The sequence below is a fragment of the Dendroctonus ponderosae genome, unplaced genomic scaffold (assembly GCF_020466585.1).
Source record: "Dendroctonus ponderosae isolate FM_Combo_2020 unplaced genomic scaffold, Dpon_F_20191213v2 Dpon_F_20191213_8, whole genome shotgun sequence".
Classification (NCBI taxonomy): Eukaryota; Metazoa; Arthropoda; class Insecta; order Coleoptera; family Curculionidae; genus Dendroctonus; species Dendroctonus ponderosae.
In genome coordinates, this window is record NW_026019016.1 from 3,333,765 (window position 1) to 3,346,426 (window position 12,662).

The following is a 12,662-nucleotide window of genomic DNA, read 5'->3' on the forward strand; positions in this document are numbered from 1 at the left end:
GATTGTCTGCTGCTTTATCTCTAGATCTGCTTCTTTTTTATGGTGATTTACTCATTGACGGGGAACCGTTTAAAGTGAGAAAAATAGCAGTTGGAACTTAAAAATTGATTTTGAATTTGTTAATTGGCGAAGTGAATTTCTGTTTGACACCAAGGAGGTTTCGGCGAGGATAAAAATGATGAAAAATTGATTGATCGCGCAAATTTTTTGGTTGCACCTTGAATCATATGGGCAGTGCAGATGATGGCATTCTAAACCTAAAGTCTGCAAGCTTAGGACGAGGTTGCATTTTCTTTTTTTTTGTTTTCGACTGCAGTGGGGACGCGGATGGCGGAGAAAAAGCGGCTGCTTTCGGTCGCGCCAGTTAGAGCGCTGGTTTCAAGTCGAGTAAACGCGCATGAAAACGACAAAATTTCTCTCCATTGCCGTAACTTTTCTGAAATTTACCGTGTGGTGATTGTTAATTAATGAAAGCCGTGATTTGACTGTGATTTCTATTGTTTGTAATTTTATCAGTGAGTTTGAAACGTGAATTTGTGCCATATTTCGGATTATTTTGAGCAAGATGAGGTTCTTGATACTTGCCTGCATTGTGTTGGCTTGTTCTGGACTGCTAACAGCAGGAGTTGTGAAGAAAGATGGTACGTTGGGTGAAGAAGATCAGGGGCGGATCAAAGCTTCACGAGGCCCGGGAGTGAAATGAATATGGGGCCCACAATGTAAAAATTTTTTAATATCAGGGTTCGCCCGGGACAACAGCCTCTGCTAGCCAGTCGGTTAATCCGCCCCTGAAGAAAATGAAACTGAAGATGCACTATGCAAGACATTTTTGTCTAAATCCAGTTTAAAATTGGATATGAAAACGTGTGGCGCCTAGGCGGAAATCTGAAGTATTTTTATACTTTATCAGCACTTGAAGGTTAAAAAATCAAAGTTCACCGAATCAATTGAATAGGCCACGTCTAGTTTGAAATAACTGGCTTCTTAACCGCTCTTCAATAAAAACTTTGTCATAATCGGTCAATTTTCAGACTAAATAAACTGCATGGTAATTTTCAGTAAAACCATCAGTAAAATCTCAATTTAATTCAAAGAAGCACATCAATCACTTACAAATATGGAAACGGTTAGTCATTTGCAAATAGTGGAATCCCTCGGATGCGGTTAACAATGCAAATAGAAGGAACACCTATTAAAATGCTGGCTTTTCAAAGTTTGCTTCAGTATTTGGCTGCATTCGGGACGACATTCAAAGTTTCAAACCAAAAGCAGGTTTAAAGTCAATTTCTCTTCACGATGAAAATCCTCCGAGTTCTTTGTGTTTTCGCGAGTTGTGTTCTTGTATTAGAAGCCTTAAGTTTGCCGGTTGGTAGGAGCATTGAAAGTTCTCTAGACGATGAAGGTAATGTTAAAAGCGCTAACGCAAATTCAATATTAAGGCTGCCCCCGATGTAAAGCTATAACTAAGCTGTTATTTCCAAATTATACCGATAAGCAATCGTACTGAGCGAACCGATAATTCAGCTTGTGCAACAGCTGCCGTTCATAAAAGTACCGTTTGCTTTATCATTTTTGTCCATAGTTCAAAACAACAATAATATTCCGACACATTCCCAAACTAAATTCAACATCCGACAAGGCTTGGAAGATTAATATAATTTGGCTACGGCAACAAAGCGCCGTCTTTAGCAAATCTCCTCGCATTCTTCGCTCCGATCTTCGAAAGCCCTAAATTTACCTGCATTACCAAGGTGGGTTTTGATAGGTTCGAGTTGGCCTGCATGAAGCCCAGCTGCCGTCGTATTTAAAGCTTTTCGGCTTGGCACACTTAATGCTGAATTGCATAATGCGTCCCATAAATCTGATATATTTTTGGAATCGCTTCTAAACAATAAATTCGTTCATGTTTAGCGTTGTTGGCAGCTTTTTCAAAGCTCGAAATCAGTTTTTCCCCAGTGAATGTTGAGACAATTGTTTCATTCATTTTGCAATTGTGATGATCTGGATCCAAAGACACTAAAAGTGCAACATTTTAAGTTCCGGTTGACTTAATTGAAATCTTTCAGAAACCCAGGTCTAGTTTGACGCTGCTGAGGATGCAATCGAAATATTGCCAATGCTTGAAAAGCAGATTATATTATGCTAAAGTTGCAATCATTAATCAATGCCGACTTTATTTGAGCAGTTGCATAATTAGCAAGCTTTCATGAAAATGTTGAACTCCTCATGGGCGCAATACAGAAGCGCAGTTGAAGAATGATTCATTGATTAAATGCAACGAATATGCATTATGTATATGGAAATCTTTTGGAAGTCATTGAAATAAATTGCTGCAAGCGACCAGGATGTTTCCTAATTTTTCCTAAGTGAGGAAGTTAGATTGTCTATGGAAACTTTTTCCATTGTTAATTTTACGGATATAAATTGCTATTAACTAAACGTAATGCTTCGCAGTGAAAAAAATATGAAATTTGCTTAAGAACATATTTAAATCTTTTGTGATTTGGAGCGAATGGTTTATTAAGCATAAGAACTTTCTCTTCTGTGAAATTACTTCGATTCGATTCAGCGCTTAATTTTCACACACATTCTCAACACTTGTTTTTCCAATGAATCAGAAGCCATCAAGCCAATACTTCACGTGCTTCTCACTAGCTTTAATATAATCAACTAGTCAAATTTTAGTGGATTAAGTGCGAAAATCTCATCATTTCTAATGTTCCGGGAGGCTCTCATTGATTTTCTGAAGTGTTTGTTTAATAGTAAAAATAAATTAGTAGTAATGCAAACTAAAATCGATGATTGATGATTTGATTTGATAATCTCAGGTTTCGCATCATTTCTTAAATTCCTATCTGAAAAATCCAGTACCAAGAGAGCAATGAACTTTGCTATGATGTGCAATATATGAAAAGTCAATATCGAGTTTCTTCATGTCCCAATTTATTGTGGGATAAGAAACGTTCCGATCACATGATTCCAAGTGTGTTTGTCTGCCTTTAACTGAAATAGATTGCTTAAAAATAATGAGCTCACACAAATATATCTAAAATCTGACTTTCCATGTTGATTTCTTGTTTCGAATGCAGTTCAATGGGAAGCAAATATGATTTTGGCTCCACATCAAAATCGTTGGGAATCTGTGTTCGTCTGTGATTGTTAGTTGGCTAGTTTTTTCGTTATAATTCTTATTGCTTGTTAATTAGGAGTTTAATTTATCATCAAAGATAAGAATTATCAGTTTTTGCAGGTACGTCACAAAAACATCGCTTAATTAATTCACATAATCGCATAACCAATATAATAGTCTACGCAATATGCACATGATTTTTCACATTGCGCTCAATGGGAATTGTTCAGCAGGAAAAATCAAAGGTGTCGCTTATAGCCCTTTAACAACTGTTCTCTTGAAAATGACCAGTTTTTGGTACCGTTTTTTATCTCGGGTCTGTCGTCAATGGGTTCTTTTCCAGTCGCACAAGCTCCATTAACAGCTTACTCACGTCAACGATCAGTTAAACTCGCCTATTTTACTAATGCTTTTACCTACTTGATGTTGGATTCTGGTTGTTGATTAACTTAATTGTTTTGTTGCTTTGCCATTATGAAGCATATTTTTGTTTAAATATGCTTCAATTATTCCAAATGTCACGATCTTGAGACAATGAGTTCTAAATTCTTGATAAAACACTCGGATAAACCCGGCCATTGTTACTTAAACCTAAGAGCCTATTATATTGTTGAATGCGATGAAGGGATGATTCCTAGTAGGTAGAAATACTTCGCATTCGATTACAAAAGGTTGATGACTTAGCGGTTTCAACGGCCGTGCTTAAGAAGGCAAAGTGATACGAACGTGATTTGAAATTTTCACGAGATAATATTCACAACACTTTTTCTATGCTTGGAACCTGATGTTGCTCATTTCGGCTAGTCGAGTGAGACGTTGTTTTCTCACCACAGCCAGGTATTTTTCTAATGAGGGTTAAACCACCCTTATTGCCTAACCTTCCGCAATACTCGAGGCAGAAGGGTAGGGCAGCTGAAAAAACCACCGAAATAAAAAGCTGAGCCCCTGCTGCTTTATTTATGGATCGCACATAATTATTGTTCTTGTTTGCTTAAGAGGAAAAGCCAGTTTTTTTTCGAATTAACCAAGTGTTAAGTTTGGTGTGAAATCAGTGGCGCAGCACGAGAACTCATTTAGCGTAAAAAGAGGCAAAAAGTCCAAATTAATTAGGATTGGAAAAATTTCTGATGTTGCAGATGAGGATCGTTGCTGTTACACAATGAGAGATAATGGAATACTATTAAATCGATAGATTTTAATTCGATGTGCTGCTCTGCACATACAAATTCATTACGCTGTAATTGCCACATAAAATAACCAAAAACGGAAATTTGTATGTATAGATTAAATTGATTACGAAAAAATTCCACCGTCCAAAATTATTGGTTTTTTTAAATAAATTCATTCCAAACATTTGGCTTTCGCTGTATGTAAGTGGGCAATAAAATAAATTAAAATATTTGTTGGTTCATCTGTTCGTTTAAAGATACCCACGTAGGAACACAATGAAAGTGTTAGTCTTTCCACTCTCACTACTGAAAGTGTAAAAAGTAAATAAACTCCTTCTGAATTATGGCGGTCGGTTAAAAAGATTCATAAATTGCTGGTCTGTGCTTAGGGAGTATGAGAATGGATTAAAACGCGCCGGGGGGTAAAAATGACAAATTAAAAATTCGAGCCTAATTTATTAGGTCGACTGTATTATGAACCCAGACTAGGAGTGGTGATTACGTCTATTAATTGCATAAATTAGTTTTTTCCGCGTGTGAAACACATGGACTGATCTGGTAAAAATAACGGCAATTTATGCGGCAGCCAATAAGAAAAAGCCGAATATTTGTAGCGTTTATGTGTTCAGAATTTAATGACGAAAACTAAACAAAATTAATTAAAGCGGTGCTGTTAACTCACATTTTCTCATTGCCATTGCAGCTTTTTATGCACCAATATGGTAAACAAGCTCGTAAAATAAGCAACAAAAGTGCATGCATAACCGTCAATTTTCGTCGACATAAAATAAACAAATGATTTATTTATTTGTTCGCGGCATTTCGGTTAATATGTCTCAAGGTGTTAATGGAGTCTGAGAAAAACGACTCCAAGTTGACCTAAAATGAAAAAACCCTCATTGCCAAATGCATTTAATGAATGCAAGTTGAAATTATAAAACCATCTGCCATGGATTTATTCAAAATATACCGGATCTCCTTTATTCCCGATATCTTTTTATATCGCGCATTGTCTGATCGGTTTTTAAACAAAATCATCCGTATGTTATTGTCTTTGGTTTAAAACGTTTTTTAATTAAACTGATCAGTTTCTCAGATTTAGGCTTGCACCTTGGTGGTTTTTTCAGTAGGGCATAGAGTTAGCTTGGCTTAGTTTCGATTAGTTTTGATAAGTTTAGGTCAGTGTACGATAGTTTGGGTTAGACTGGGTGAATTTCGGTTAATTTTCTAAGCGCTGCAACCTCCCGTGAAGCAGCTTGTGCTTGCGAAACGTTAGGGAAATAATTTTTCATGACCGCTTAAAAATCCGTAAAAATCTTTCTTAGATAAATCTCGATATTGATAATATTTTAACTCTGTAACAAGGTTGTGCCCGTTCATTGATTAAGGTTAAACGTGCATTTAAATATTTGAAAATTCAAACAATTAACATCTATTGCTATGATGTTTAAAATAACTATTTTGATGTTAGAGGCCACTTATTGGCAATGTTTACAGGACGATGACATTGTTTAAATGTAATAATATAATGTAATTAGTATTAAAAATGGTCTTACCATCAGCCGGAATAGTATCTAGTAATTGCTAATCAATGAATTTAATCAGGTACTTTATCAGTCTTACCATAAGTACATGACGTCAATGTTTTATCTAAAGAAGCTTGAAGTGGCGCACTGATTGATAGGTACTTTAGGGAAAAACGTATTTTTCTCAAACTTAACTTCATATAATTACAGTCGCTTAATATAAAACGGCGGCATAAAATAATGAGGTTTCAACTCTCCCGATTGGTTATTACAAATTCAATAAAATAAAATTAAAATTTTTAGAACAAAAATGGTTTTCCATTTGAATGGAAACATTTGTGAATTAAGCTCAACAAAACCAACCATTCCATTAAGAGCCACGCCCGAAAAAATTGGCGCATCATTGAAAAACTTCTGCTACCACAGAAATTCCGAACCATTTTCCAAACGGTTTTCTAAGGCGTTTAGGCCATTTATCATTGAAACCGTTAAGACAAGTACAATGAACTGTGAAATAAACAAACCTGGAAATTAAATGAATACCGTAATTCATGATCAAAATTCTAAACCGATCCTTTAGATGTTTAGCTGTCCTAATTTAAATACCAAATATCCGTGTGAATATTTCAGCGCAATCAGCTATGTGGGTCAGCTTGAAAAAAACATTTTTTCTTCTGCAATAGACATCAATGTATATGAAAGTGCGAGTGGTTGCCGACAAATATCACTTATTTAAGTACATGTGCATTGTAAGTGATGTTAATGATGTGGTTAGCCTCAATTCATTTTTTCTATCTAGCTTCATTATACCAATGTTGATAATATGCAAACTAAAAAAAATCCTCATAAATTGCACGTTTTTTAAATCAAATTGGATTTTTTGCAAATATTTAATCTACCGCTTTACTAAACAGTGGAATTGTTTCAGTTAAAACGAAAGATGAGGAAGACATTTATGGTGATTTGGATGAAAACGACGACATTCAAAAGGACCAAGTGGTTTATTACGACGACGACAATGAAGAAGACCCCGATAACAGCCTTGCTGATATTACGGAAAATAACGGAGCTAACGTTAAAATTATATCAGCACCGAATACTTTCGATGCTAATATAGGCGAGGTGGTTCGTTTGCCTTGCCTTACAACTTCAACAGGTAAACATACGTTTTTCTCAAACAAACTTGCCTAATCCGGGATGTTTTCAGATGACCTAGTAAGGGTTTGGTCTAAGGACTCAGGCCTGATCTATCAGGGCAATATTAACACTCGCGATGACGACAACTATAAATTGATCGAAAATGGGACATTGGAAGTAACTATTAAAAGCCAGGACGATACCGGAAATTATGCTTGCAAAGTAGCTTTAACTGAAACCAACCAACCAGAAGTAGTTCATCATGTTCTAGTCAGATACAGTCCTAACATAACAGCCTTATTTGTCAAAGACGGCAAAAAAGTGGTAAGTGATTGAACCTCCATCATTCAAACTAGGTAACTTATTTTCTTGTGATTTTCAGGTGAATAGTGGAGATACTGTAACGTTGACCTGCCAAGCCAATGGCTACCCGCAACCGAAAATTTCTTGGTACAAAGGCAACGAAAAATTGGTGACAGAAGGAGAAAGCTTAACTGTTGAAAATATTAAGCCGAAAAACGCCGGCAGCTACCGTTGTTTGGCGGATAACAACATTGGCAGACCCGCTCACAATTATCTGGAAATTTTCGTTAACCGTAAGAGACAAATAGTTGGAAAATATTTGAAAATGCTAACGAAAGGAATCGTTTCAGATGGACCGATAGTTTCAGTGGAAAAGTACTTGGTACAGTCGGACCATGAAGAAGATGCGGAATTGGTATGCGATGTGAAAGCCTATCCAAATGCCAACGTGGTCTGGCAACGAAACGATGAAAACATCATTTCAGATGAACCGAAAATCACTTTCAAACGAGAGAGGAATAACGAGAGGAACATCCTAATCATTAAAAGTTAGTAGGCATCATGTTATGGAAGAACTTGAATATTCGGTCCTGGAAGCTTCCTGGATTTCGGGAATAAGGCGTTTTTCTGTAGAAGCTGAAAAATCTCGTTGCTAATGTTGTCTTTGAACAGTAGAAAAAGGATTTTTATTAGCACACCAAAAAGCTGAATCTTCTTCAATGAATAAAAGTAATTCTATTAGGCTGCGTGAATTTATAGTCGCGCCAAATTCGTCCTCATTAAAAATTTGAATCGACAGATTTTTAACTACATTTTTGAAAAAACCTTGCACAGAACTTATCAAGCAATTTAATTCCTTGCAGATCTCACCGACAGTGACTTTGGCCAGTACAGTTGCATGGCGAGTAACACATACGGCAAGCAAACTCGCAACATCAAGTTGGTAAAATTGCCTCTGGTTGGAAAATTCGTCAAGGAGCAATCGACTGAAAGTTCGAAAGACGTACATCTGCAATGGAAAGTCGAGTCGAGAAATCCCATAACCAAGCACGAGATTCAGTATAGAAGAAAAGGGGTAAGAAAAAAATGAACGTGCGTTTTTCCACAGGAGTTCACAAAGCGACAAAGTCCATGCAAATAAATGCAACGCGAGTCGTTAAAACCTGTACTCGATTTAAATCATTAGGATCTTTTTGATAGAGAGTGTTCGTTTGATGCGACATTCCTAAGCTCTAAAGCGAAAGATGCGAAAATGTTCACATTTTCGGGACCTTGAAGCTGAAACACCCTATATATCCGTAACCGAATCCAAAACCTTTTAACCAGAACTTTTATCAAAATTAATTTTCGATAAAAGTCAGACACTTAATTCGAATTATTGTCTTAAACTGATCAAACGGCAAGTTTGTAGTGTTTTTTTGGGCTTAGTGTCGTGCCGAAGGGCTGAGCACCACTTCGCTTCGAAAGTTGTCTGAAGAAGTTGTTGTGCCGAACCCTTTGGCCACGACACTGATTTTGGACAAAAACTAATCAAACGACAAGTTTAGCAAAGAAAAGGTGCGACAGTGTCTTTGCGCACAAACCAGTGTGGTGCCCGAAGGACCCAGCACAACTTTCACATCGAAAATTGTTTAATCTAGTTGCAACTAGCACAAACTGCAAGTTTATAGTGTTTTTTGCGCTTAATCCAGTGTTTTTCACATCGAATAGGACATACTTACGGTATAAATAGGCTCTCTTTGTGCCCGTGGCAATGTTACATGCAAGCACTCTCAGTCCCTTGGTAATAGTTAGCAATTAATTGAATTAACTTTGGATAACTTAACACCCAAACTACGACTTTTATGTCGTTTATGTTTATTAATTTATGTTATTTATGTGAACAGGAGACCAAATGGGAATCACAACCTGTGAATGTAACGGGGGGCGAAAAAGACAGCTATTTAATTAAGAGCACGTTAGAAGATCTCAAGCTCGGTTCAGGCATTTGGGAGACCAGAGCTAGATCACTAAATTCGCATGGTTGGTCCGATTTCTCGGACATCGCAGTATTCCAAGGAGGTAAGTGATTTGAATATGTAAAATTAACAATTCGAGTCAATGTTTATACACGTAATGTAAAAAATGCAATGTCCTTTTCGTACTGCCATTCACTGAGTTTGTGTATGTATATCTGAGCACTACAATGATTCAAAATATATGCTTATCCCTAATCCACCGTTCCGGTGGTCGAGTCTGATGCTTAATTTACCGTTTAATGATGGAAATGTATATTTAAAAACACATAAAATGTAATTACGCAGATGATTCTATGTAAAGTCACCTTTGTATAACAGGGCATTTGGTAATTTCATAAGGCAATTAATATTAATAACAATCCAAAATACCAAACTGAAAATTCAGCTGATGTATATAAATATTCAAATTCAATACAAGTAGTTTCATTAAAAAGAAACTAGATTCTTAAAGCAACAACAATTGAGCCGAGAACAACTTTTTTTTAAACAAGGAACATTACAATTTTATTGCTCTTTATTTAACTCTCGAAATATTTTTATTCGATGGCGCTTGACTTCAAATTCAGGAATTAAAAAAAAATGCAGCCAAAAAACTAAAGAACTGTTAAAGATCGGTTTTTTAATTCACAGATTCTTCTCGCTCTAGGAGCAGTATAAAAACAGGCCAAATAAGATTTTACCTTACTTTAATTCGGATCAACTTCAATTGACTGTTTTTGTTGTCTAGTTTTCAATGTGCCTTTGTTGAGTACTTTATCCATATTTTCCATTTTGAATCATTGTACCCTTTTTTGTTGCTCCTTTTCACGTACTAATGCTTCCTGCACAATTCTAGCGAAACATGGTTCGCATCATGCAAAATCCAAGCATAGCAAAAAAGAACCGAAAGAAGAAAGAACCACAGGTATATGTACATTGTAAATAGCCTTGTAAAACAGTCATGTTTTAGATGAACTTTGTAAACTAATCATTGCATGCTCATGTTTGTATTTTCCTATTTTAAGCAAATTTTAATTAGAGATTATTTTAATTTTGCTTATTTTTTAATTAGATTCTTCAACGCCGGCACAGCATACAAGCGAAAAAGAGGCACCACTAGGAGGTATTATTATTTAATTTTTTTAAATATATGTGTGGACACATATTTTTGCTCTATCAGTTTAAAGGATTCTAATTTTGAAAAACGGTTTCAAAAATCCGATATTTAAACGATAAAATAAAGTTTTTTTTACATTTCAGAGTCGACTTCAAGTAGTATATCGCTGACTTCTTCGTTAGCGCTGATTGTTTTTACCATATTGGCAAACCAAGCTGGACAGTGAAGTGGCAGCTTAAATCAGCTAATTAACATAAAGCTCGCACATAAATAAATATATTTCCCGACATTCTATATCGTGGGCAGCTTTACCAACGCGACAAGAAAGGAAACTGAGAACCAAAGTATTTTCTTATTAAGTAATAGTAAGCTACTTTTCCGGACATTCTGTTACAGTAAGTTATTTATGTACATATCGGTAAGACTTCCCCAAATTACCAGGCAAAAATCGATCAGTGCTGTGAAAGCAAAACGGCAGATTTTTGTTTGAGATCAAATCTTTAATTTGTACCTAGCAAATAAGCCTACTTTAAGCTTATTAAAGAATCTATGTGCAAGGAAAACTGACGTTTTACAAGACTATTATTAGATCACACATTTAGTTGTCTCAGTCAAGTCTCTTTACTGAAATATATAGAATACATATTTATTTTCTTCAATCTGTTTTCATCAGCACTGTGTGCGCTCTATAATATAAAATAGTGGCCATATTAAGCATTTTCAAGTTAACATGACTTTTGAATCAAGTGATACTATAAAAATGTTTCTTCCAAGAAATTGGGCGGTCGCCAAATCGATTTTTAACGTTTAATTCGCGTTTAGAGGATTTGAAGAATTCTGGCTATTATACTTTTAGTTACCTGTATAATTTTAAAATGTAGGCTATTTTTATTTTTTTACATTATTAGATTTGGTCAGTATTTTGTTGACTTTCACCTTTTCGATCGATTTGATAGTGGCTTCTCTAGTCTAGATTAGAATTAGATTATTTTTAGTTCTACCCCAAAATGATCCAACTGAATTCACGACATAAATGATTATCTTAAGGACGTTGATTTGTTTTCGAACAAAATAAATTAAAACTGTTCAACTGATCAAATATCACATTTTGCGAGCTGTAGGAAACCTTCCCCTTTTGTACAGTTAGTTGTTTTATTTTTAATTAGTCTTGTTCGTCTTAGTTATTTAGTGTTGAAATGAAAACCATAAAGCAGAGTATTGTTGCGAAAACACCCACCTTGTCCATTTACAATTTTATTTATTTAGGCTTAGTTTTGAGAAAAAAAATGTCACAAATTTATAAAACAGCCTCTGCATTAAGGTGCCTTCCATCTATTTTTATGTACATAGACCAGTGTTTTTCAGATTGCGCGTGATTGTGTAATTTATAATAATTTTAGGCATTTAGTTAAGTTTTCTTAGTAGGTAGTTTCGCCTTAAATGCGGGACGATTCATTAATATTACCACCACTATTTAAGTGCAAACAATATTAATGAATCATGGCGTAAATATATGGAAAATTGTATAATAAAAGACAGGGTAGACTTCAGAGATAGGCGCACCCTTTGAAAATTCTATCAAGGAAACTAACATTGCATATAGTCGTAGACCATTAGACTGCAAAGGAAAATAAATATCCGTCAAAGACTGCATGCATTTACTTACTAAAAAGGCTTCCACTGTTTTTAGAGCTGCCCTGTATATTTACCCCCACTTTGAAGTGATCGAAACGAAATATAATGCCTTCCTTCGTACCTACCTAAATATATTATTATAGTTATATTTTATTACTGAAAGTAGGTACTTAACAAAATGTTGCTTCAGTTGTAGTTAAAAAGCAAGTCATATATTTTATGAAAGAATATTTTTAATATCCTGTATCTGTTTTTGTATGGTTAGTCAATGGAACAAAAATCTCATCTCTGTTCAACGTTTTAATCTCGTTAAGAACCAGTTTATATTAGCCAAAACAAACACATTAAAACTGCAAAATTTACACTTGTTCTTATCCTTTATGTATATTGATGGAATAAAAATAATCCTTCATAAAATGTTGAATCTTACACACTGTATATGAATGTATAAAAGAAGAAATAAAAATGATTGGAAATGAAGTTTTACTTTACTCAGTTTGGCTAATTTCCATCAAATCCCGCCATGCTTACCAAAGGACTAGGCACAAAAGTGGACATTAGTGGTATGCTCCATTGATTTTTAATTATACTAATATCTATTATTCACGAATGGAAATGAAATATTCATACATTTACACACCCTTTTAT

The 12,662-nt window shown here is 35.2% G+C and overlaps 1 protein-coding gene across 3 annotated transcripts; it reads left to right on the forward strand.

The window, feature by feature from the left end:
- Nucleotides 1-330: 330 nt before the first annotated feature.
- On the forward strand, nt 331-12,494 carry LOC109546468 (limbic system-associated membrane protein). Of its 3 annotated transcripts, none has more exons than XM_019917443.2 (10): nt 331-641; nt 6,754-6,981; nt 7,033-7,286; nt 7,345-7,558; nt 7,616-7,813; nt 8,129-8,340; nt 9,152-9,326; nt 10,119-10,187; nt 10,335-10,385; nt 10,523-12,494. In XM_019917443.2, exons 1-10 carry the CDS (start codon nt 566-568, stop codon nt 10,603-10,605), a joined length of 1,560 nt encoding a protein of 519 aa, XP_019773002.1. In that variant the 5' UTR covers nt 331-565; the 3' UTR covers nt 10,606-12,494. The 3 variants fall into 3 exon arrangements, with proteins under 3 accessions (XP_019773002.1, XP_019773001.1, XP_019773003.1); XM_019917442.2 differs by lacking the exon at nt 331-641 and adding an exon at nt 1,191-1,402; XM_019917444.2 differs by lacking the exons at nt 331-641; nt 10,119-10,187 and adding an exon at nt 1,194-1,402.
- Nucleotides 12,495-12,662: the final 168 nt, after the last annotated feature.